Raw genomic sequence first — 27,214 nt, 5'->3', positions numbered from 1 at the left:
GCTGTGGTAATAGAAAATAATAGTAATAATAATAGTGTAATTTAAGTAATAATAGTGTAATTTAAGATTTCTGATACATATTTACCTGTCTTCATTAATTCCACACATGCGGACTCTCTCGCTGCTCATCCAGCTATGAACATTGCCATACAGGGGAGTTGCAGAAAGCATGACGTCGTCACTTAGAAGAAACTCTTTCTTCACAAGTGTTTACAATCTATTTAAAAACAAGAACATATGGAATGTAGAAAATTGGCCTAGAAGGGAATGCAAATATAACAGCAGAATCACCAGACTTTTTTGAGAATTAACTCTGAATGCAGGATTGATAGATAATACCAATAGTTCACACACACACACACTGCACTGAAGAAAATTATAGATACTTTCTCTTCATATACTTTCTGAGAATTAAGATTTATTCCATACTGTTGATAAATCTAACACTTTTAAAAGTTTCATTCAAATTTAGAAAACTGGAACCATTCTAATTATATGAGTAAAATATACCTGACTTGTACTCAGGAAAGAAACAACCATTTAATAGTCCAACAAAGTATACCTATTTCATTCTTCTACAGTATTACTTTGAAATTATAATGGAACTAGGATCTAGAATGAATATGTCATCAAAGGGAATCCAACTAACTAATTAGTTGTATCATTTATTGCATGTATTCCTAGCTCAGCTAACTAAAGATGTTAGAAATTGTAGTCCAACATAGCTGAGAGATCGATCTACTACACTGCCAAGCAGTAAAACCATAAAATATTAAATGAACAGTTCTAGCAGAAATCTATTATCTATCTATCTATCTAATATGCTGCTTCAATCACCAGAATATGTTAGCATTTAAAACAGAATACAAATAATAAAAAGAAACTAGAACCAAGAAAACAATACTTCAACACAATTGGAGAAAGGTTAAACCAAAGTCAACCACAACTATAACATCAATACACAGTTAGGAAGCAGATCACTAACCCTATTCTAAGGCCTTCTGAAAGAGCCAGGTTTTCAGAATTTTATCAATTCACAGTAGGGTTAGGGCTATGGAGATTTCGAGGGAACAATGTTCCACAAGATAAGCATACTTACAGAGAAGGCATGCCTCCTATAATGCTGGGGCCTGGAACATGCCACTTTACCAAATTTTGTGGTTGGGGAAAAACAACAGGAGAAAGATGGTACTATAGGTAAGCAGGTCTAAAACACAACCTTCAATTGTACTAGGAACACCAGGACAGCTAGTTCAGTTCACAAAGCAAAGATCCTGAATGGACAAAACAGAAGTTCCCATAACTACTCATACAACTGTCAGTTGTCACTTTCAGTAATTTTCAAGGTCAAAGTGTAAAATGCACTTCAATGGTCCAAATTTGAGGTGACTATGAAAAGGACTTCCTGATCCAGGAAACAATGTAATTAGTGCATAAGTTGGATTTTTGAAAAAGTGTTCATGGCTGCAACTGCCACCTAGTCCATTGAACATAGATTGAGGGTACATGAGATTTCCCCAAGTATGTACAAATTTTACCTGGGGAACAGTGGTGGGATTCAATTTTTTTTACTACCAGTTCTCTGGGCGTGGCTTGATGGGCGTGGCAGAGGAAGGACACTGTAAAATCTCCAGTCAGAGATTGCGGGTTCTCCAAACTACTCAAAATTTCTGCTATCGGTTCTCCAGAAGTGGTCAGAACCTACTGAATACCACCTCTGCTGGGGAAATGTAATCCTATGAAGAATTAAATTTCTGTAACTGGAAAGTTCTTGAAACCAAACCCATTCAGTCCCATTCCAGTCTTTATAGACTCCAGACACTTTATAGATCTCCACAACATTAACTGCCTGGCCATGGATCAAAGTATAAAGTTGCATGTCATCCACATACCAATGATGGTTGATCACTTGCTGATGGATGAATGTCATCTAACACTGTTACATAGCTGTTGAGTAGAAGCAGGAAAAGTATTAAGCCCTCTGGACAGCCCTTATACAGTAAAGGTTTCAAACTAGGTGTTTCCTCACCTACTAACACCGATTAGAACCAGAGCAAAGGAAGAGGAGAACCATCATGACCTCATTTCCATTCCGTAGAGATTGTCCATAACAATACTATGATTAAAGGTTTTAAATACCATTGACAGATCAGACTAGGGAAGTTGTACTATTTCTATTTCAAACTTGACAGAGACATTCCACAAGGTCAATCAATGCCCTGTCAGTATTATGCTCAGCTGTATTATTAAAAAAGCCTTATTGAAGAAGGTCCAGATTATCTTTGATAGGTCATGATAACCAGAAGAAACAAGTGACCAATAGATAGCAGTGCTAAGATTTTGATGGACTCTGTCCACTTCCTTGAGACTCGCAGGTTTAAACTCCTCTCCAGATAATAGAGCAGGGCTCCTGTTCAGTCAGTTCCCCAGAACATGTCCAACCAAAGTCCATTGAATGAATCCAAGTGTCAGATGCCTAGCATATTCCTCACAACATAATGTTTATCATGGCTCTCCAGCCACAAACAAATTAACAGATTCTTAAAAGAGGGCACTGGATGGCATTCTGCAAATATGATAAGAGTGGGAAAATAATTACATTTCGCTGTCCTTATCACTACCATGTTGGTCATAATATAAGCTCATGCAAATGTTTAGACTCGTTCTTATTTCTTATTTCTCCAGCTCTGTGTGTCTGACCCTTCATGTACTGACACTCCTCCAAAAACCCAAGGGGTCCAACAGAATCACAACAAAAGTCATTCAGATGCAATCCTATCTAAAGCCATTCCAGAAAGCAACCAAGACATCTGCCCGCCCAAAGATTCAGAAAACTCCATGGGCACTATCTGGAAATCAGGTGGTATAAGGGAAAGAGTGATTTAATAGGTCCAATCTTTATACAGTGGGAAGCAGTACTAAAAATGTCCAAAGGAATCAGAAAGCAGTTTTAATATGAAAAAATATAGGTGTTAATGTTCTTAATCTTCAGATCATATACTATTTCTTAGTAAGCTAGAAAAAAGTGGGATAGATAGCACCACCACCAGATGGATTCGCAACTGGCTGACAAACTGTACTCAACGAGTAGTCCTTAATGGGTCTAAGTCTACATGGTGAGAAGTAAGCAGTGGGGAGGCATAAGGTTCTGTCTTAGGCCCAGTACTCTTCAATATCTTCATTAATGACTTAGATGAGGGAATAGAAGGGAACTTACCAAATTTGCAGATGATACTAAGCTAGGAAACTTACCACATTTGCAGATGATACTAAACTGGCAGGAATACCTAACACCCAAGAAGATAGGCTCAAGATCCAGATGGATCTTGACAGATTAGAACACTGGGTCCTATCTAACAAAATGAAATTCAATGTAGAGAAAAGTAAAGTCCTACACTTAGGCAAGAAAACTCAAAAGTACACATATAGATTGGGTGAAACCAGGCTCAATAGCAGTAACTATGAGAGGGATCTTGGAGTCTTAGTGGACAACCAGCTAAATATGAGCCAGCAGTGTGCAGCAGCAGCCAAACAAGCTAATACAATCCTAAATTGCATTAACCAAGGGATACAATCAAGATCAAGTGAGGTACTAATACCACTCTATAAATCCTTAGTAAGACCACACCTGCATCCAGTTTTGGTCACTATAAAAAAAGATGTTGAGGTTCTAGAAAAAGTGCAGAGAAGAGCAACAAGAATGATTAGGGGACTGGAGACTAAAACATATGAAGAATGGTTACAGGAATTGGGCATGGCTAGTCTAGTGAACAGAAGGACCAGGGGAGACATGATAGCAGTGTTCAATATTTGAGGGGCTGCCACAGAGAGGAAGGGGTCAAGCTATTTTCTAAAGCAACTGTAGGCCAAACAAGAAATAATGGATGGAAATTGAATAAGGAGAGATTTAACCTGGAAATAAGGAGAAACTTTCTGACAGTGAGAATAATCAATCAATGGAACAGCTTGCCCTCGGAAGTTGTGAGAGTGTCATCACTTGAGACTTTCAAGAGATTAAACTGCCATTTGTCCGAAATGGTGTAGGGTCTCCTGCTTAGGCAGGAAGGTTGGACTAGATGACCTACAAGGTCCCTTCCAACTCTGATTATCTGTGAACAGGAACTATATCTAATATTTGATCACCCATGTATGTTGCTTACCTTGTCTTAAATGGGTTAGGCCTGGATAGCTCTTTACAAGATATAAGATTTACTAATCTTATTAATATAATTCTTTTTCATATATTTTAAGCCTCAGTCACATAAAGGGTCACATAAGAAATCATAAAGAAACTAGTGCAACAAATCACTCTTATCAGAATTCATGAAAGTCCAGGATCCCTCCCCCCTGAAATCAACAGTCCTTATTGTTTGTTGTCTCTTATGCACTTTGTAGCAAATTTCTGGGAATCTTGAAATCCAAACAGAAATCAAGAGTCCTGTACTTCAAAACCCAATACATTTCATAGCAACACAGCATTGAAAGGAGCCATTCGGAGTTTTCAAAATTCTGCTCAATGCAAGAATCCAAACTAAAGCATCCCTGCAGATGGCTGTCCAGAATCTGGTTGAATATACCAGAAGCAGTGTTCAGCATCTCCAATGACAGTTGGCTCCACTAAACACTTTTACTGCTGCAAAGCTTTTCCCAATATTCCGCCCAAATATACTTTCCCATAATATCTGTGTGCCACACCCTGCAGTCCAACAAAATTATGTATGACATCTCTTCAGTCATATTTTCTAAAATCTAAAACAGCACATCCCAACCTTTTGTGCATCAGGGACCACTTCCATGGAGAGTGTTTTTTCTGTGGACTGGACAGGGTGTGGTTTTGCAGTCTGCATCCCACGAATTGAGGGCTTTGCTTGTTTGTATAGCCCAGTTTCTGGCATGCCACAGCTGGTATCAATCCATGGACCAGGGATTGGAGACCCCTGACCCCTTAATTGCCCTCAGCTGTCTTTGTAAGATTTATCTTCTAGTCCCTTCAGCACAGGGGTGGGATTTTACCAGTTTGAACCAGTAGAACCGGTTGTTATGATTCTCAGTAGTTCAGAGAACTGGTAAATCGGCCCCCTGGCTGGCCCCACCCCTCTCCATCTGCTTCTACACTCCCTGTCCAGTCAGTCCTTATCGCACATGCACGACAATCGCTGATTGCATTCTTCCCCCGCCCGGCCTTATCATAAGCCATCGCTGCCTGCAGTCTGTCTTCGCCCACCCGCCTCCCTGCCAGCCATCGCTGTCTCCTTCCACCATCTAATCTGTGATCTCCCTAGGTGAGTGAAGCTCTGCAAGCCCCAGTCGACTCCTGATTCCAGTCCCAGGATGGCCTAAGCCACCACTACCGCTATGCCACCCTCAACGCTCACAGCCTAGCAAGTTTGCCCCCCCCCCAGTCCCCAGCCTCCAGATTGCCTGGCTTGCTGGTGGCAGAGAGGAAGGTGAGCCAGGGCTGACCCATCACAGCTTGGGTCCTCAGCAGCCTGCATCTCGCCCCCCGCCTGGATTCTCCGCAGCTGCTGGGCCTTGCCTGCTAGGGGCGGGGGTGGGGCAACCAGGGAGCACGATGCTATGACACCCTCATCACCCCTTTGCCTGCCACCCCTTCCCTCTGTCGCTCGCCAGCCTGCACGCTTTGGCTGAGTGCGGGCAGCCGCTGTGAGAATGGTGCAAGTCAAGCCTTGCCAGAGCGGATCTTCCTTCCCCATCGTCAGCCTTCCCTTCCAGCCCATGGAGCTTGCACCATCCTCACAGCGGCGGCCCACACTCAGCTAAAACACTCAGCCCAGTGAGGGAGGAGCAGCTGACAGAGGGGCGATGTGGGCGAGGTAGCCTCGGGCTTCCTGGTCGCCTCCTGTACCCCCCAGCAGCTGCAAGCCCCAGCAGCTGTGGAGAATCCGAGCAGGGAACGAGATGCAGGCTGGAGGGGATCCGAGTGATAACGGCTCTGCCCTGGCTGGCTCACCTTTCCCTCTGCCACCAGCCACAGGAGGAAGGTAAGTTTTGCAGGTGGTCGGGAAAGCCAAACCGCTGCCTAGCCCAGAGCTGCCAGCAGGGTGGACGAGGCTGTGGTGCACACCTGCCTTGAAGTTCCCAGCCTTTTCCTTTCCCAAAAAGAGGGAAGGGAGGAAGTCCCACCCACGGCCCCTTTGTTGGACCCAGAACCTTGCATGCTGGCTTTTCTGGGCAATGCGGCACCGGGTATGAACGGATAATTGCACCCGGTCCCTGGGACTCTGGGAGACTGCCCAGGAAGAACCGTTGGAAGTGTGTATGTGTGTGTGTGTTTTTCAGGTGGGTCTCCTAGCTTTAGAAGGAGAGAGGGAAGGAAGGGAAGGGAGAGCGAGAGGGGGAGGGAAAGAGAGAGAGTGAAAGAGAAAGAGAGAGAAAGGGAGGGAAACAGAGAGAGAGAGAAAGAGAGAAGGAAGGTACAAGAAAAGAGAGGGATGGAAGGGACAGAAAGAAAAAGAGAGGGAGGAGAAAGTGAATGAGATATATGGATGGATAGATACATGGAAGGAGGGAGGGAGGGAGAGAGAAAAAAAAGGAGAGGAAGAAAGGACACAAACCCTGGCTTCAGAAGACTCTTTGAAACAGCACAGCAATCTAGGGCTGGCCTGGGAGGGAACTTGGAGGTCATCTAGTCCAACTGCCTGCTCCAGCAGGAAATCCTTACAAAATCATAGAATAGCAGGGTTAGAAGTGTGTGTGTGTGTGTGTGTGTGTGTGTGTGTGTGTGTGTGCATGCGTGGCTGTCAAAACTCCAAAAACAGGTCAAGTAGCTCTGGGGAGGTCCGTCATAAATTAGAACACTTGCTAAGCAACTGGCCATTAAGCGAAGACCAGTCACATGGCCACCTGGCCCCGCCCACCCAGTCATGTGATCACCAAGCCCCTCCCACCCAGTCACATGACCACCAAGCCACACCAGCCAGTCACATGACCACCAAGCCACGCCCACAAATTAAGCCACACCCACAGAACTGATTGTTAAAATTTTTGAATCCCACCCGCTTCAGCATCTTTCTCTTCTCAGAACAAGTTTCTGATTCTTTGTGTGACACCTAGAACCGGGCCCAGTGCCATGTCCAGAATGTAACATGGTGTCCAACTAATGTAATACAAAACTACTTCCTGTGATTTGGAAGCTACACTTTTATTGATGTAGTGTAAACCTGCATTTGTCTTCTTAGTAAATATGTCACACTGCTAACTCATATTTACTTTGCAATCAGGTACAATTCCAATATCTCAGCTTCCCATATATAATTCAAGACAGATGGCAACACCTAGTTGACCTTGGCTGAACTCAAAAATTAAACAGAATTGGATCAGGTTATTACCTGGATGGCAGATGACCAGAAATTTCCAGGAATATAAACTAGGCGAACATTTAAAGAGAATATTCCTGGAATAGGTTAACATGGAAAATTAGTTCCGTACTATTACCAACAAGCCAATACAATTTGTCTCTAACAAAGATGAGCCAAGGGAGAGAGTGCCATTTATTATTAAGCTTGATGTCCTCCTTTCTAACCTTTATTTCTTTTATCTAATTGAAATATTTTGCATATATCTTGATTTAATTTCTTTTTGTTCCTTTTAGCCCATTTCTTTAACCCATTAAGATTTTTTTCTGTCTCCAGCAGCATTAGCTATACAGTTCAGTGTCATCTACAAATCTGAAATCTTCAACAATCTCATTAAGAAAAAAATGTTGAAGAAAACCATAGTCAAAACTGCACTTTATGACACCTAACTTAATACTTACTTTTTAACTGGTTAAGGAAACACTTTTTGAGTATCATTTTTAAATTAACTGTTGATCCACCTAACAGACTTGCCAACCAGCTCATAATTTAACATGTTGCCAATCAGAATGTTATGGCCTTCTCTGTGAAATCACTACATGTCTGTGGAGATTCTGTCATCCAGGTCATGGTTGTCCCAAAGATGCTTTTTTAAGAGGCAACTGGACTTTCTGAATAAACTTCTTGGATGAGAAGCGAAATGTCTTCAAAGAAAAACTAGAAAGTCCAGTTGTTTCTTGAAAAAACACCTTTGGGTTCTCTGTGAAATGTTTTGTTGAAGTCAAGATATGTTCAATTTGTCAGATAATCTACAAAGGAAATTAGCCACTCAAAAACGAAATAAATCATTAAACTGAGTCTAAAGAGATGCCCAGGTATGGAAGCAGAATGAGATGAATCTTTGAACATTTATTTCTCAGACAGAAATCCTATTCAACACTAATAACAAACAGCATGTCTGTTTCTATTTTAAAGAAAGTTTCTAAGATCCCAATCTTGAAGAAAAAGCTGAAGGGGCTATGGGATATGAAAGTTGGACTGTCATAAAGAGGAGGTTCTAATTTTAAAATGGTACCATTTTAATTTTCCTGGAGTAAGAATTTGCATATCAGTCCAGAAAGGTGTTAAAAATAGTTAGTAAACTCCTCACTCTTGATTTGATTAAGTAACCAAGCCCTAGTGGCTTTCACCATTGGAGTTGTTTTTGAGCTGCTGCTGCTTTGAGTGCTTTCAGTAATTCATTGACACCTGTTCACTCCAGGGAAAGAAATCATTAGTGGGCTCACTGGAAAAGCATTAGTAGTCCAAAAGGATCAGTGCTGTGTACAACGGAGAAGTCAGCTGAAAAGCAACCAGATTTTTGTGTCCAGAAACAGAACAACTTTGCTTGTCTTTATTCCTTCCAGAACAAGCTATCTCCACCAGCATTAACTTCTGCTTTGCTGCATGAGTGAAGTGTCAGGACAAGCTGCATTTTATGAACCCGATTATCCCAACGCATGATTTATTCCAGTGCCAGATTTTAATTGTTCTTTGGAGGCTCACTCGATTATTTTGATTGAGGTTCAGCCTACATCCTGCTGTTAGATGCTGGGTTAACAGGATACTCCTTCAGGTTTTCCTCTCATCAGAAAAGAAAGAAAAATGCAGGGAAACACCAATGAGTTAGTGATGCCTTATATTACACACTACGTGTACAATCCTATATATGCATGAGAGAGTCCATGGCATTGAGTCCATATGGGATTAATTGGAAGTAAAGTGTTTTAGATATAACAATAGCACTTAAACTTCAGTGCTTTACAGCCTTCTCTGTGTTCTCATTTTACCGATCTTGGAAGGATGGAAGAGGCTGAGCCAAACCTTGAGCCAGCAAGGATCGAACCCCTGGCAGTCAGCAGAATTAGCCTGTAATATTGCACTTCTAACCACTGTGCCACACAAAAACAAATACTGAAAATACATGTTCCTTGTGTCCAGTTATTAGTTTAGATGTAACAGAGTCACAGAATCCAATGCACAGAACAAATTGATTTTAATGAAATGACATGCTCCCCTAATATCTTCCAGAGTAAATAGCTCCCAAATCGCTAGAGCAGGAAACCAAATCATATCCTTCCTTTCCTCATTCCCCTCCCCAATCCCTTCCACTATTACCATAGTGGCTAGAAGAAATTATTGTGCTATCATTCAAAAGGAGTTATTCCTCTGGAAAGATGGGCTTGCTGAACAGATTTACTGTTTTCCAGATGTACAGCTCTTAATGTTTTCAAACAGAGCAGCCACTGCCTGGAGAGAGTGATTTAGAGTTTTACATAGTTAGTAGTGGCCCAGTGTGCTGCCTCATCTATAAGGAATGGAGTGGACACAAAATCCAAATAGAGAAGGTTGTGTGTTAGGAGGGAAGAGCACCACTCACTCTCCCTCCCCTTTCTGAAAATAAAACATGGCAGGAAGCCTACTTATTGAGCTTTTGATATTTTTGCTAGTAATGCCTTACTGCTATCAGCTGCCATGCCTGCCTGGTTAAGATGTTCATATTTTGGAACAACAAAAACAAAAGTCACTCTAAGAATGAAATCCCCAAATATGCTGTTTTGGAAGTTCCAATGAATGGGAACACTCACTTCTAAGAACCCTTAATTTTAGAAATGCATGAAAACTCTAAGTAAACCGTACAATAATAATCAGTGTAGGTATGATAGTTTACCTTCCATAACACTGCAATAATCTTAAGAAAGGAAAGGAATATTAAGCACTGAGAAAAAGAGAAGTATTTTGCTATCTACTGCAAGACAAACATCTCTCTGCTATTCTATTCTGCAAAACTGCCTCAAGCGGAGGAGTTGGCAGAGAGAGGCCCTGCACAGACAGCTCTTTGAGCAGCACAGCTGCATGCCAGTGAGTGAAATGAAGCCACTGAATTAGGAGTGAACGTTTTTCAGGATCAGAAATTGTTCGGGGTGTGTGGGGTGGCTGAGCCAGTTCTTGGGGATTGTGCAAAATGAAGCCAAGCACTATGATCAGTGTGTGTTCGTTTTAGGAGGTGGGTGGGGTGACAAGTTTGCTAGTTCTTGCTCATTTTCAGGGTCATGCTTTGCAGTTGGATACGTACATACGTTATTTATAATCACCACCGCCCTGATGAACTTTTTGTGAACTGTTTAAAAGTGGAGGTCTGTTGAACAAACAGCGGCGCCACTGCCAGCCATAATTTCATTGCAACAAGCAACAGACTTTAACTCTTCAGATTCCCATCCTTAAGCCTTTCCTTGTAGGATGGGGGGGGGGCAGCAAGAGGAGGGAGTAAATGCTGCTTGTGTCCCTGATGTGTGATTTTTAGATAAAGAGCTTTTTCTAAATAAAGCAGTCCATTACTCACTACAACAGGAACATTTATAATTGGTGACTAAAGCCATAGTGAAATCACTTTCTTGCTGACATTCAATTTCTAACTTAAACCTAAATAAATAACCATTCTCACCATTTCTCAGAAACTTGTCCAATCACATTAGGTTAAATTGATTCTTAATCACTGGTAGATAAAATCAGGCTTTTTTTAGAACTGAATTGATCTTAGGTAGTAGGGAGCCTCAAGAGTGATGTCAAGAGATGGAGCTATGCTAATAAAAATTGAAAATGTAAGTAGAAATGTTTAGGCTACAGGTCAGCCCTGATTACTTTGCATAACTAAGTTTTCAGGGAAGTTAGTTGGGTAGCATTTTCATTTCCTGTTTCAAAATAAATTTATTTCAAAGTTATGTTTAAAAGTAGTGCATGTGGTTAAATATTAGAAACTCTTGGTCTATTTGGCTCGACCTTAAATTTAGGTAGTTTCTATTGGTTTTAAGACTCACTTGTCAGCCAGACCTTCTAACTAAGAATTATGGAAGTCAAACACATTTGAAGAATTCAATCAGAAATGGATTAAATTTGTCCCAATTACAGTATACCTTCATGTGTGTTTCTGGGTGAACACACTTTCAGTCAGGTTAGATTCCTGGCAACTGCAAGGGCAAGCCCCTAAAGTTTTCTAGAGCTAGATTGTAGTGGTAATTAAGGCATCAGGCTAGAAACCAGGATTCTGGTTTAATCCTGCCCTAGTCAGAAGTCAACTGGTTTACTCTCTGCCAGTCACTCTCTCTCAACCCCAGGAAGCAGGCAAGGGCAAAACACTTCTGAAAAATCTTGCCCTAGAAAATAGCAGGAACTAGTCCAAGCATCTCCAGGAATTCAAACCTAACTCAATATTATTCCACAACAGTTCTCTTTGATGGCATAGTAATATATCGTATATCAGTGAATTTGAAAAAGAAATGGGGGGTAAAGACTTGGGAGGAGATTACAGAAAACTTTTAAACGTGCTCACCACCTTCCCATATTTAATGGCGTGGAAAGCATCCGGCTACTTAGCTGCAACTCGCGCGTGCTGGGCTGCGCTACTTGAGTTGCCCGGTACTGCTGAAGGAACAGCAGTAACAGGTTCAGGTTCATTCCGCGCTAGAAGCTCAAAGCTGCCGCCGCCGCCGCGAAAAGAAAGGAACCGCGCCGCACCTCCTTAAGAGCTGTCTGCGCTGGCTTGCCCGATCCCTTGCTGAGCGACGAGGTGACCCAAGAGGCAAAAGTCAAGCTCTAACCGTCGCGTAAGCTACAGAAATTCCTTCCCAGAGGTATCTCCCTGACGGAGCTAGAACGCCAATTTGCAGGAGGGGGTTTCGCTGCGAAGGGAGTGGCGTGCAATAAATGCATAAAGAAATGCAAGCGGCAACCTGCTTCTCGATTCTCGCCCAGCCTAATCTCCCTTCCCTCTCCAGTCAACCGCGCTCAGGTTACAGGGCAGACACGAAAAGAAAAAAGAAAAAAAAGAATCCCGGCGCTTGGCCTCTCTGGCTGAACACCCAGTTCTCCGGGCACCATTGGCCGCCGCAAGTCCGCGCCGCTGTGAGGCAGACAAACGAGTACACGCAGAGCCTGACTTGGCCGTTTGATCTTCCCCTCTTCCCCTCCCCGCTCTTTCTTCAAAAGGGGAACGTTTGCATCTCCCTCGCAACGACAACAGACTTTTTGGCAGCTTCTGACGCCAGCGGCTGCGGGCGCAGAAGCAAAGTTTTTCAGGCACGCTCCTGCCTTCACAAACTAGAAAAACCTGATGCCTACGGCCAAGAGAAGCCGCGGCGGAGCTTTGCTCTCGCCTCCTAGGAAGGAGGGGAGGGGTCAGGGGAAGCCATTCAGCGTGCCAAGCGTCTCTCGTCTCCCTCCCCGATCGCCTACGCTTTCCCGCGATCCTCCTGGCTAGGATGCCTTTATTACTAGCGAGTGCATTGCAAAGGTGAAACCAAAATCCACAAGGAAGCCCCATCGGGGCTCGGACAGCCCTAGTGAGTCAGGAAGGAGAGAGAATGCACCGAGTTCCCTTTTGGCGCCTTTACTCTTTCCACCTCCAGCTCCTCTTGGCGGCCCGCCAGTTTCCACTGCATAAACCACAGCTGCCATCAGCTGAACTGCAGGCGGCTCTAGCGAGCTACAGCTATGGTTAGTGTCGACGAGTAATAGCGGGAGCCGAGCGAAGCACGTAAGACCCCCCCCCCAAAAAGAAAGCTTTGACCGGCACACGCCTCATAGCAGCTTTCAGTTTTCTCCGAAGCAATCCAGAAAAGAATCGCCCGTAAAATGGTGACTGATCTCTCCGAAGGCGAAGAGTCAAGTGAGCTATAGAAGTGCCCAGTCTCCGTGATGCTTTTGAACTCTTAGCCGAAACCATTACATGCACCGGTCATAAACTTTTAGGAGTGACTAGATAAGCACATCCAAATTAAAATTCTAATGGCCTTTTCTCAAACTATAGTAATCTATACGAGATAAATTAGACTGGGAAATTGTGAAGTCGCGATACACACTTGGCTTAGTCGGCCTAGTCCGATTCCATAACTACTGTGCCACACCGGCTTATACTAAATGAAGCCCATCAGTTAACCTATGTGTAGGTGAAAACTATCTATATCTTATAGCAAACCGATTCGGATCGAATATGCATACTTATAATTTAAAAAGTTTTCTTATAAGTAAGCTGTGCAGTTAGTGCGACCAAGTTCTTCCGTAATGTGTACAGAATCCCTAGTGTATACAGAAGCTACTCGAATGTAGTAGGCATATTCGTTCTTTTGCTAGCAATTACTGAATGCTTAATAAATGCGGTTGCATACATTTGAATACAGAGTTGTTCGCGGAGGCGAAAGAAGAATGTAATAAACACAGAGCCGTTTGCGAGGCGGCGAGATGGGAAACGAAGTGACTGCTGCACGGATGGGGCGGGAGGAAAAACTGACCTTTAGCCGAGATGTCTGACCATAAAACTGAGCACAGGGCGCCTGCAAGTTCTGACGAAGTAAAAATACGTATCGGAGCTCTGCAGAAAGCTGCTTAGTTTGGCAAAATAGCACGCCCGGTTAAATGTTGGGAGGCGGGAGGAGTATTACACTTCCTCTTCTCTGCGATCTCTTTCGGTTCCCTCGAGGCTCCCAAGATTGTCACGTACAGAGAAGAGATCCGGACTTTCCAGTAACCACAATGCTGTTCGTCGGGGCGAGTGTGCATTGACGGGACAGACGCCGGTATTAAGCAAGCGATTCAAGTCCTGACACACATGAGGAAGGAGGAAGCGTCGCTCTTGCAGCTTTAGGCACGGGAAAAGCTGAGTTTTAGGAGCTGGAGCGTAACTCCTTGCAAATCGAAGAGCGCTGTTTTAGTGTGGTAAGAGGAAGCAGCGGTGTTAGAAAAATATGGCATCCGCGGCCAGGGGGCTTTCCTGCTGTGTCAGTAGACTCGGGGAGTCCCTGCTTTGAAAGAAATCGAGGCTCTAGCCTTCGTTTTGTTTCCCCGAGAGTGGGGGCACAATCGGCAGCTCAACAATTCTACTTTCTCATTAGCACCACCCAATCCTTTCTGTGGTTGCCTCTATTACACACTGAGCTTTAGACCGCATCCGCAGCACCAGCGTCTCGCCTCGTTTTTTCCAGTTTCATATTTCCCTAATCGTGAAGAAAGCGGTATGCTTTCTGCTTTTTGACGCCATTTGCCAGCAAAACTTGTGAATAAGTGATGCGGAGAGAAAGGGAGGGAGGGGAGGCCGTCAATAAGGGAAAGGTAAAATGGCTGTGAGCCTTCAAATAACCTTTCTGCCCGTCTTTCTCACCTCATTTCTGCCAGAGGCTTCAAGAATGGAGAAACAGCGCCCTCCCCAAATGTCAGCCTGCGCAGTATATTTCCTCCACAGGACTAAATGCATGTGTGAAGGGAGACTGGCAGGGCAGGCAGGCATGCAGTTACCATTTCAGGGGGACTGCCCTCTTGGAAAGGGTGCTCAGTCAGAAGCTCAGAAAGTAGATCGCCTTTAACGCGATCACAAAAGATGGCCCTTTAAAACTGCTGCTTGAAGAGGGATTACGGCACGGCGATCTCGTATCTCTTGCTCTACCTCCTCCTCCCTATATGCTGAGGATAAGAGTACAGAAGCAACCCTTTCTATACTAAAATTTTAGTTTTAAGGTAGAATTCCCAGAGCTCGAACAAAACATTTTCCCCCCATTACCACTGAAACATTCTGTGGGAAAAATCAGTTCCCAACAACCGTTCCTGGACCGGAGCAAAGCAAGAGAGCATACGCATGCTCGCTCTTTCTGGGCAACCTTAGAGCAATGGAGTGCAACCCAGCGATGGAGGACGCTCACTTCCGTCTGGATAAGAACAAATCCTTGGCCTTTCCCTTAGCTCCCACCTGATTTAAACACCCCGTTAGATCTTTTTGTCTTGGTCTCCCTGACCAGGCACGCCATTTTAGACAAATGCAGGATCGGGGGCGAAGTTGCTGCTGCTTTCAGAAACAAGCAGGCAGCGACCGAGTCTTAGTAGTGGCGAAAAGAGGAGGAACAGTATCAACAGCGGAGATCGCGCTAGCGCAGGGAGCGATGCATCCACCGAGCCAATCTGCTTGGCATGAATAGACCCATCAGGTAATTAAGCAAACATTTCTCTTTTTGGGTCGGCCAAACCAGAGCTTGGGGAAAACGCGGAAGAGGCCGCGCTGGCTTCCGCTGTCGACTGCAGCCACAACCCCATTAACCTTTTGAAGGCCTCTTAGGCCCAGACGGAAGCAAAGCGTTCATTTTTCCAGAGTCGGCCTGAGGCGGATTTCCCCCGCCCCCGCCACAATGCTCTTTTGCTCTCGCTATTCCTGGAAGGCCAGAAAAATCCATGGTGGATGTTGGACTCCATAACAGCCCACTAGGACCCAAGAACCAGGTATTCGGGGAGAGGGATTCGATGTGCACATTTATAGTTTGGTAAGAATGTTCCGGGTTTTTTTAAACTTAATTCACAGGCATAATAGGGAAGTTCGGTTTAAGAAGGAAGAACCCACATGCTATATAAATAGACCCACGGCTTAGGAGCACTGAAAGCAGGCTGGATTGATCTACACCCTGGCTTCTGTAAGCACCTAGTGTTCACCAAGGTCGAACACGCTGGTTCCTTTTCCCATTTAGCAGCGCACCCTCAAGATTCACGAGTTCATTGCCGTTCTTCTGGATTCACGGCTGCCTCAATTCGCTTGCACCGCATTACGGAGTGTTGGGCCGATAGCCGAACTGTACGTCCCTGGAGGGCTGGGGCGCCTCCCGTGTTCACCGGAGAAGCCAGTAGATATTGAATCACGGGCGAGTTGATTTTGCTTAATTGTGGTTGACAGTACCTGTGGTTTCCTCATTTACGAAGCAACAGCATTGAAGGGCCTGATTGATTGGGAGCACAGCGCCTCCCACTCCCTTTTCCCCGGCAGACACACACTCAGCCGCCACCTCCGAGAGAACTCTGCGTGAAGGCGAATCCCTCGGGAGGGGAAAAGAAGCCGCTTCTCATTATTCAGCAAATGGCCGGCGCGCCGCCAGCAGCGAGAGATTCAGCTTGGTTGGTTCGCTGTCGAACGCTCTGCTGAGCTTAACTAGCCTTAAATCCTCTTGCTTCCCCCTCAGGCCCGTCTGCCTGCCTTTGCCTGCGTCGTCGGCCCCATCGCCTCCACCTTCCCTCCCGCCACCAGATTGGCCCGGGAGTTTAAGCACTCGCAAATAGAGACGGTTTTAACTGAGGCGGGAGGGGGAGGCAACACGGAATGATTGTCGCTTCTTGAAAAGCACTTAAGCTGAAGGCCCCTTGCTCCTGATGGGGAAGCCCGGTTTTACGCCAATTCTCCGTATCGAAACTACCTGCATCATGGGGGAGGTTGCAGATGAATCTTTGGCTGCCCTCTCCCATTGGAACGCTCCATTATTTGTTTGAAAATAATCCCTAATATTTGTGTATTTAAATCCAGGAGCGCATCAGCCTTAAATATCAGAAACGGAACCACATGGTAACCTGCAAGCCACTGAATAGGGAATCTTTTCCTGGTTTAATATGAAATCTGTAGCTTCTATCTTAAAAGAGCAAATCAAATAAGAGAATTTTCCTATTACTCCTTTAATTTTCTCTCACATCCGTGCTTGTCTTCTCAAGAAGTGGTCAGTCCATTAAACTGTGCCAGAACTCTTAAAGTATCTAAGTAGATATAAACCTGATTGGGGTGAGGGTGGCTACTCATAGCCTTTAACAGGGGGAGGGTCTCTTTTGTGACTTAGGATGGAACTCCAGCCTCTTGTCTTACAATGGGCTTCCATTTTAGTAGTTAGTGTGCTGTCCCTTGCTAAAGCAGCCTCAATAGGCGACCTGAACAGTCTGCCTTTTTTATAAACTAGAAGTGACAGCCCCTGGACAACAGGACCGGGCCTGGAGCAGAGCTCAGACTTTGCAAGTGAAGCTTTATGGTGCAGCATAAGGTTTCTTCTCTCAGTGTGTTAAAATCAGCCCTTGGCATCCCCAAGAGTCTCAGCAAAGCCATTTTTGCCATCTTGAAGTCAGCCTCACAGGGGGGAGGGGAATGAGATTGGGCAGAGTAGCAACATTGCAGATGGGCGGCTATGAAGTTTTTGTTGCTGTTTAGAGCCTTAATTACTGGCTCTTGATCCCTGGGACTAGGACTCAATACTGCCAAGGTTAAAACGCCCAGAACAGCTCTGAGCACATGTGAGCAAGTTGGCAGAGGCGCAAATGAGGTTTGCCTCCAAGCACGATAACAAGTGACTAATACATTGCATATCATTGAAAGAAAATTATTTTCCTCTAATTTGCATTAGCTCTTTTTCCTTAAGACCAAACTAAAAAACCAACGGCAATCCACTATCAGAGGCAGCAGCGTAATCCTGGGGAAATAATTAAAATGCTGGGTGACTTTTAAGAGAATTGTGGAAACACAGACAAGATTTGCCAATATTTTGGTGAGCCAGTTATGCTTATCTTGCACCTTTGCTCCAAGACAAAAGTAGTGTCACAATATTCCTAAAAAAAATGGCAGACCTCATTTTAAAATCCAATTTATTGCTCTGAACTGCTGGAGGGATCTTCTACCAAAAACGTTTTTTTCAAGGAAGCCAGAGGCTAACACATAAGCTATGACAGTTATAAATTCTATGTACAAATGTGAGTCCCACTTAAACAATTAACAGCTCTTGCCCAATAAAAGATTCAGATTGCAAGCCAAATGAAATTTGTTTGAAAAGACTGATTCTACAAGCCAAAATAAAATGCTGCTATTCATATGGTTTATCTTTTTGGTCCCACGTGTGCTTTTCAGAAGTAAGCTTCCTTGATTTCAGTGAAGTTTATTTCCTGCAGAGGCACTATTAGGTGTGCAGCCCCAAAGCCTATTCCGTTAATTTCAAGCTCTTTAAGAGCAATTAACTCAGTTAAAAACAGGTTTCCTGTTAATTCAAATCTCCATCATTTTTGCATTTCCTACATCTGTAATTCAAATGCAGAACCACCTAGGGAAGTCAGAATAGAGGTTCAGTGAAATATGAGTTTCCTTTTTATCACATTCAGTTACTTTTGACATTGTGGCCCCTTACAAGTCATTGCCATATATACAAAGGTAGCATCTTTTATTTAAATATTGTTATAAAGTCTCTCATTTATATAAGAGAGATTTCAATGTCATGAACATCACAAAAAATTCTTCCCTCTCCCCATACTTTGGTTTCAGACATAAGAGAAATAAGGCAAGTAAATGCACGTGCACAAGGCTTCCAAAGTAATGTCCCAAGTAATACATATGGCAAGAGTTCTTGGATTTTAATGCTGGAAGAAATAGTACTTCCTCTTCAAGCACCAAGGCAAAAAGTACCCCATACTGTCTAAAGTAGGGCTGTCAAAATCCCGGCCCATGGGCCGGATGTGTCATGCACTGGCCACACCCATGCCTGGTTTAGCAAAGGGGGGGAAAGTCCGGATATGTCATGACATGCCTTGATGATGTGAGTTTGACACCTCTGATCTAAAGATAAGTATTCACTTGTAGTGTGATATCTCTTCCATTTGAGATAATTGTATAACCTATGAATTTGTTATAAGGACCATGGTTTTGAATGCTATAGATCTAAAACTTCTACAATATGCCAAGACACCTACTTCTAATCGAATTTAGCCTTACTGGGTGCAGACATACTACTATGACATCATAAACAAATTCAGCTTTATTCAGTATTTCACCTCCAGTGAAACAGAACCCACTACCATGAGAGAGTTTTTACTTACTGCCAAATATCTCTCACCATTAATAGTTCCTCCAACATTTAATCAAAATTTGCTTCCCTAAAAGATCCTTGTTTATACAATTTTATCCTCTAGAACATCAGAAGAACTAATATTTGTGTAACAAATGTTTAAAGACTACTGTACATCAAGCCTCTCCTTATTCAGGTTAACAAACTCAGCTTTTTCAATCACTCTTTAACTTGAATACCATAACCACCCCTATCCAGCCTGCTCTCAACCTGATTCAGTTTTACTGTCTCCATAAAAATATTATGCCTGCAACTAAATATATTTTTCACTACATATAAGCAAGGAATAGATCTGCATTGCAGAGAGATTCCCAAATGGGACCTAATTAATTCCAATTACAAAAAGGAATGAAACTATTCCAATTTGCTCAGCTGCCATTGGACCAAAGCTAAGAGTTCATGTGCAATCAAAGGGTCATTCTAGACAACAAACTTCAATCTTACTGAGTCAAAGCAAAGTGTAGCTTGGAATAAAGCAAAATGGAATACTTTTACATTTATCTTAAGCATATACTTATGTGAAATATAGTATTGATTCTGAAAAGAATATATGTAATGATACAGAATGTTAATCAAAGTTTAATATAGGCAGGATAGATTTGAAGAATTGCATTTCTACAATAGTTATATACTCTTATGGAGGAGTAAGAGTTAGTGGGCTCAAAAAAGACATACAATTATATTGTTGGGCATCAAATTGTATTTCAGTCAAAATCTTTTTCAGATTTATACTTCACATCATTGTCATCCTTACAAAACCATTTCTCAGATAAGGTTTTACTTCATATTTTATCAAGACAGAAAGAAGTGAGGTTTACTGGCATGGCCATATTTTAAGGCCCTATTCTAAAATAAAAAAGTCTTCTTTGGGTCAGTCTGGACTCCTGGTGGCTTTGTGACAAATGTGTGTGGTATTCCTGGCAAAAGCATAGAAGTGGCATACAATTGCCTTCTTCCAGTATGATTTAGGACCCCTCAGTCTTACTCCAACAGTGGAACTCCCTGCTAATCTCCCATCCAGGTAGTAGCCAGGCCCAATCCTCTTAGCTTCCAAGTCCAAAAAAAGAAAGCCAGGTGTAATTGTAATGCACTGTCATTTAGCTACTTTGTGCAGGCCCTTTAAAATATTATAGAAAAGCCTAAAATGTTGATCAAATCACCTGGAAAACCTTAGATCAGACAGAAAAGGCACAAATAATGAAAACTGATAAGATGAAGGAATGCATGTGGTAAATGGTTTGCTAGTTTTCACATGATTCCAAGGCTATTAGTTCCAAAGCTGGCACCAGAGTAAAATGCAAGCTGTGAGTTAATTTTCTTTTGCTGCTTCAGTCTTGCTCTAAAAACAATAGTTAGGTTCTCAATTCATCCAGGCAGGACCAAGTCTATGCTTTAATTTGGAGTATCGTGCAAACTGATCCTCTGCATATTTACTTTACTGAATTTAGCACAACATTCTCCCTTGTAAATGTAGCTAAGTTTGAATCTGGTTTAAAACAAATTACCAACAGCATTTTTCTCTTACTAAAATGATTGAAAATAATTATCAAATAAACATGTTGTAAAAAGTTTGGAGGAAACTAGCAAATCTTACTGGGAATAAGTGTTTTATCAAAATCTCTACTATTTTTACCTCAACAATTTTTTGCAAAAAAAATTACAAATAGGTTACATTGGAGGAAATCATATCATGTGAACTTTACAAAATGAAGTCTTACCCTTTATATATTTATATTAATAAAAATGAATAATTGTACACCAAAGTGTTTTTAGTAGCACATAATGAATGCTATTGTGAAACTGGTTCTATTGTAGCATAAAATAGTGAGAATAGCAACCTATTTTATTTCAGAACTTCATAATTTAATATTTAAAAACCATGCAAGATAATTAGATAAATACTGCAAAAATGTTCTAACCTTATTGTGCACTCATGTATTTCTGTTTGGAATTCTTATCTTGTACATACACACAAACATATTATGCATTGATTTCTTATTTCCTTCATTTTTGTAAGGCTTAATACAGTAATTTTCTTCCATGAAAGTTAGGCAATTTTGATTGTCTGAGGAAGTTTCATCCCACTATGAACAAAAGTGATGCTTACATGTGGACTTCCCAATCACCCTCCACAATCAGGCTAAATACTTAAGAATTTATTCAATAGAATCATTGCCTTAGACCCAGGCCTCTTGGTTGAGTTTTGCTCTTGGTGTTCTACTTTCAAGTAAAGACCATTTATGTTTAACTTAAGGATATGTTTGCAAGTTGGAGCTGGTTTATAACAGGCTCTTGGCCTGGAATAAAAAAAAACCTTAATCCTGAAAGAATATAGAAATTTACTTTTAGCTGGTTTTCATACATCAATTTCTCCCTTAATACACCCATTTAAGCAGAGTCAGATGATATTTTTTTAATGTTCTTTGTTGTTATTTATACAAGATATTTCATTTGATATGGCAATTAATTCCCTGATACGTGAATTAGTAAGAGCTAGTTGCTCTGGCATCTGCTGCTAAATAAATAAACTGGCGATCCAGGATTTCCAGGACTGAATCCTGCTTATGGGGACTAGAACAGAAGAGAAAACGTTTTTCTTCTCCAGCCAATTTGCAGAGAAAATATCCATCTACCTACCTCTTGAATGAAGGTAGGCAGACATTTTACACTTTTTCTGATCAAATGTATTTAATGGAGTTGTGAAAAACAGTATGCAAAGTATTTTGCATAAAAGCTTGTGGATCTCTGGATGGCTGGGGACAGCAACCTCCATGTTTCCCATTGGCCCATTCACACTGAAGTTTCAGCAATTTTTGGAATAGATCCCTAATCCATAACTTTCATCATAGACTTTGTATATGGGAACAAGCCCTTAAGAGACATTTGCCTCCTCAGCCATGGTGTATTTTAAGATGGGTAATATTCCCCTGGCATTTTTAATCTCTGGCATCCACTAAGGGCCAGAGACTCTTATTTTCTCAAGTTTTCCTTTTAATATTTTCAGATTGTTTTGTTGTCTTACATATTATATGTAAGTAATCATGTAATCTCATGTATGATTTAGGTTTTATATTATTGAAAAGTCACTAGACAGTTTTAGAAATCTTAAAAACTGAAACTGAGTTACATAAAAAGCAAATTTTATTAATTGGATATAATTTTATTATGAATTATTTGTAAAGTGAAAAAATAAGATCTTATAGATTCTAGTTCAAGCATTTATACAGGTTATACAGGATAAAGAATAATCCCAAAGGGGGCTAGTTGTGTTTTGATTCCAGTCAGGAACTAGCCCACATTCTTAACTCTCCAATGGGCAAGAACAACTTTCAACTGGGGTTACTGTGGGTGATAATAATAACCTCTCAAGCAGCAAAATCCTATTAGTTTGCCCAAAAACTCTTTATGTCTTATGTTTAATTGTAAGATCAAACAATTCCAGCACTGCAGTAAAAAAGAACTCCGAGAATATAGGACTCACAAAACCTCTCAGTGGAATCAGTTTACACATTAAATTAATATTCCCCAGTGATGATATAAGCTAGGATGTATATGCATGTGTGAATCAATCTTCAGTTAAACTAAAACATGTTAATATGTAGATTTTCATAAAATTAAGCAATATGTAGGTGCCCAATAACTTGCAGACAAAAATTTAAAATAATACAATGTAAGAAGACATTTCCCAATAATTTAAATCGTCTGTCCTAAAACACAGGTAACTGGGGAGTAAGGTTCACAGAATTCCTGTGCATTTTCTTCTCAACCTATTCTGCAAGTTTCTCAGGCAAAGAAGGGAGATGGGTTTTTTTTCTCCCTTCCCCCATCCCCGGATAAAAAGAAAAAAAAAAACCATCCCACCAAGACTTCCAAGGAACCTTTCAAATCTGTTGAGCCTGCCCTAAAGAAGCAGGAAGAGGACGCCGCCTTTGTCGGGTATGCTCTCTGCAAGAACCGGAACGAAGCTGTCGTCCCCTGCCGCCACCCCCCATTTAGCTTCCTCTCTCCCTCCTCCCTCTCGCCATAGTGAGAGCTTTGTGTAAAAGCCGAAGAGGCGCTGGCTGCTCGCGCTCCCAACAGCTGTCACATTATTTGCACTAGTTGTAAACAGCCTTCGCGCCCCCCTTCTTTCGCCCGCCTCCCCATAGCACATAGTTAAATCCAGACTAACAATCCCCAGTTAGAGATCAAGCCAACAACAGCAGCATTGTGTCTGCCTCGGTCGCTTTAGCATCTCCTTTGCAGCTGGTTTACTCAAAACAAGGAGCCCCCTTTTCGCTTCTCGCCCGAAAACCTAAGGAGCTGTTTGTGTCAGCTGATCCATCATTCCATGAACCTTCCCTGTCAATCTAGGAGCGCTTTTTTAAAATAAAAAAATAAAAAGCTTTCCTTCCACGCAGAAGGAGGCCGTCCGCCCACTCGCTCCGCCCGCGCTAGGACCTTTTCTCCCGGAAAAGCCCGGGCAGGTCTGCCATCCAGCCCGTCCCCGTCACGCCCAGCTGTGTTAGCCTCGCCTCTCCTGGGTTCAGTCTCAGCCAGACACACTGACACGGTCGTACTCCGACCTAGGGGCCCCAAGAAGCCATAGGCTTCTTGTGCCGGATGAGACGTTTCACCACTAGTGGCGGTTGCGAGCGGCAACCTGGGCGGAGGAGAGAATGAAACAAGGAAGGAGAGCTGCGCTGCACAGCCACTTCCCGCTTGGCCGCTGCTACTGGTCCTCCTCAAGGCCCCCTCCGTTTACCCAGGCGATAAGACAGAGCTGAGACTCCCGAAGGGTTCAAGAAAGCTGCCAGGACGAGAAGGGCTTTTACCGCTTGCGGGCCCGGGTCCTAGCTGCGCCTGAAGGAGGGATGAGGAAATCTTCGCCAAGGCCTCCCACTGTGGAGATCATGCGCCAATTCGGCAATCTTCCAGCTCAGTCGTTTGCCGGACTCCGCATAAAGCCGGTGGGCCAGAGCTGAGAAAAGAAGCCGCCGTCTGTGGACAAATTCATTTTCGAAAGAACTTTCCGTTCTCTTTAGACGGAGGGAACTGTTGATATAACAGCACGTTTTCCCACTTAAAGGTGGTGAGCTGGAGTTAGCGAGTTGCAAAAATCCTTTTTCTTCGTAAACCACGGTTTATGGCCTAGCACGGAAGAGTGAGCATAGCCTGAATACGGAGCAAAGGGAAGAGTCCTTCACTCATAGAATTCTGCCTGAAACAAGGTAGCTCCACCTTGCTAAACAAAGGGGCTGGGTTAATGAGCCTTAGTGGCCTTGGTTGTGCTGGCTGGGAATTCTACAGGCTGTGCTCCATCTTGGTGCTAAGTTTGCCTAAGTATACTTCCTCTAAATTCTTAAGTGTGAAATCTCATGTAGTGTATACTTGAAAGAGTTCACTGGAGCCTTTTTTCCACTAAATCTAAGCTAGTCCCAGGCCCATGATTATTACTGCTAGCTTTATACTAATCTACCAACTGATATACCTAGTTCAACAATAGTAACCTAACCATAAGATCTAGGTCTCCTACTGGGCCACATTTTAAGTACCAGTATGAACTAGCTTAGCACGTTGCAGTACAAAAGAAAGAAAGAAACCAATATAGTCTTTGCATCAACAGAGGATAGTAGGTCAGAGAAGTGATAGCACTACTCTATACTGCACTTCTGGAGCCAAGCTTGGAATACTGTGCCCAGTTCTGGTCACTACAATACAAAAAAGATCCCGAGTCCCTGGAAAGTACAAAGAGCAACAAGGATGATAAGGTAACTAAGTGCATCTAGATTCTAGGCTAATGAAGAGGAAGATTAGAGGTGACACAATAGCTCTCTTCCAGTATTTGAGGGGCAATCATAGAGATGAAAGGGTTGATTTATTCTCCAAACAAAGCACCTGAAGGCAGAACAAGAAGCACGAGATGTAAACTTGTTAAAGAGAAATTCTATCTGAAATTAAGGAGAAATTTCCCGAAGGTGACAGCAATTAATGAATGGAACAGATGGCTTCCCAGAGTTGTGGGTGCTCCATTGTTGCAAATTTGCAAGCAAAGATTGGTCAGTCCTTTGTCTGGTATAAGGACTCCTTCCTTGGGTAGTGGGTTGGACTAGAAGACTTCTAAGGTCCCTTCTAGCTCTATGATTGGGACTATAGCAACAGAAGACATAAGATTTCTTATATCCATGGTGGATGGCCATAGTGGCCTGGATCAAACCAGGAGCATTCCATCTCACAAGGATGTTCTAAGCAGGATGGATTTTAACTGTAAAATTTATTCCCACTCCTTTTTTTGGTACACGGAAAAATAAAATTCATTTGCCAGACATGGAAAGTACAGAAGGGAGCACTACATAGATGCTGTTGGACACAAGTATCAGTTCAGCTAAGTCTGCCTTTTGTATGCAAAACTGCTCCATGCAGCATTTGCAGATTCAGTGCTGACATTTTCCTTGAGAAAATAGTCTTTTTCATTAGGCCATTTTAAAAATCTGTCTTTAAGTTGACTGTAATACATCTGGACTAGAAGAGAGGCCAGGTGCTAGAACTAAGAAGCCAAGTCTCAAAGAGTACCTTTCAAGAGGCACCAACAGCTACAAAACTTAATTTCTGGCCCTAAATCCACATTGTGTAACTTCAGTGTGCAAATTTAGTTATTTATAAGAAAAGGGTTAATTGTTGTGCATTTGCATTGGCAGCTCCAGAAGAACATACCAAAACTGTAAGTAGCCCTTCTAGGATTTTGTTTATATTCATGTGTTCTTTAAAAAGCCTATCAGCAATATGATAAGGGAAGCCACACATGGAAGCAAAAAAAAATATGACTAAATTTTATACATGAATAAAGTTGTACATAAAATGATTGCTAAGTTAAATACCACTGTGTAATATAGGATTATAATCAAAAAGTACCTTAGAAACAATTCATCAATCTTCCTCAACCTTGGTGACCCTTCCAACTAAAGTGTACTCTAACTGCCATAATCCCTGTTGCTGGTTATGAGAATGGATGCCCTACATATCTAGAGTACATCAGGTTGAATAAGACTACTCTAGTTGTTTCCATGTAACTGGTATAGCAGAAAAGACAGAATGCTACTATATTTATCTAGAAGTTAGATTTATTTTTGAGTAACTATACACAGGCTATTGATGTGCCCATAATGTCACACTTATCAATACCTGTACAAACTTAGGGGACCTTCTTCAAAGCAATCAAAAATTCTGCTATATATCCTAGTGTCAGCAATGTCTCACTTCCCAAGGGGTCAAACTGGTGTGTTCAAGATAACTTACTTCCAGGCAAATACACACAAAAATCATGTGGCTAGCCATTTGAAATGGCATTGGATGACTTGAGGCAAGCATCTCTAATCCAATTAACAAGAAAAATAAAATAGTTTCTAATTCCCACCTGTAGGCTTTCTAACTAACAGGCTGCATTTATCTCAACTTTCTAGCCAAATTCTCCAGTAAGAGAGTCCAAGTATTCAAGCAATTGAGCCTCCTGTGGCATAAAGTCATAACCATTGTCTCAACCAAGCTGGCAAATACCTCTACTATGGAGGTTTTATGTGAGTAATAAAAAAACCCAACTTTTGCTAAGTCAGCAAAGACCACAACACATTCTTTTAAGATGGAATAGCAATTAATGCCTTGCAAACCCCTTTCAGCACAAAGGATTTAGAGAAAGAGGAAGGAGGGGATGGAAGGAGGGACAGACAGGCAGGCAGGCAGACAGAGTATTCGTGTATTTCTGGGTTGTTGCCCACCACCACCACCAAGAACTAAGTGTAGCTTCAATCAAATGCTCACTTTTTCCTTTTGGAGCTCAGTAGGAAACCTGAGCTCACAAGTTTATACCTGCCTCCATGAGTCTCCCGCTCTCCAAGTTATCAACAATCTGTATATAAAAAGGTATATTGCCTGATTAAAAAAGAAGAACCAAATCTGATTGGGAATATATTCTTGCTAAAATATTTTTTTAAAAAAACAACCTTGAAATAGCTGCACTAGGCAGAGTTTCTCAAGGTTCTTGCTTCTCTGAATGACTAAACCAGTATTTCAAAGCAGACCCAGCTCCTTCATAATTTTGGTCATTGCAAAGAAGCTGTCTCTTAAAGCAATCCCCAGCTATGCTTCCTTGATAAGAAGCCTCTTTAAGCACAGTACTTTTCAATGTTACAATCAGATACTCCTAGGTTGGGGTAG

The 27,214-nt window shown here is 42.4% G+C and overlaps 1 protein-coding gene across 9 annotated transcripts in view; it reads right to left on the bottom strand.

The window, feature by feature from the left end:
- Positions 1 to 27,214, bottom strand: part of BCOR (BCL6 corepressor) — a 91,426-nt gene that overhangs the window by 49,030 nt on the left and 15,182 nt on the right. For 6 of the 9 annotated variants that reach the window (XM_026674063.2, XM_026674066.2, XM_026674067.2 and 3 more), the window contains exon 2: positions 86 to 217. In XM_026674063.2, coding sequence (XP_026529848.1) covers positions 86 to 171 — 86 coding nt within the window. In that variant the 5' untranslated portion in view covers positions 172 to 217. Of the gene's footprint in view, positions 1 to 85; positions 218 to 13,642; positions 13,942 to 27,214 lie in introns of those variants that run through there. The other 3 variants (XM_087966823.1, XM_026674064.2, XM_087966827.1) reach the window with 3 other exon arrangements.

This window comes from Notechis scutatus, chromosome 5, assembly GCF_049901735.1.
Source record: "Notechis scutatus isolate UNSWTSFEM ecotype Mainland chromosome 5, rNotScu1.2, whole genome shotgun sequence".
NCBI lineage: Eukaryota > Metazoa > Chordata > Lepidosauria > Squamata > Elapidae > Notechis > Notechis scutatus.
Note: the sequence above shows the minus strand (reverse complement) of the source record. Positions and strands in the feature narration are given on the sequence as shown.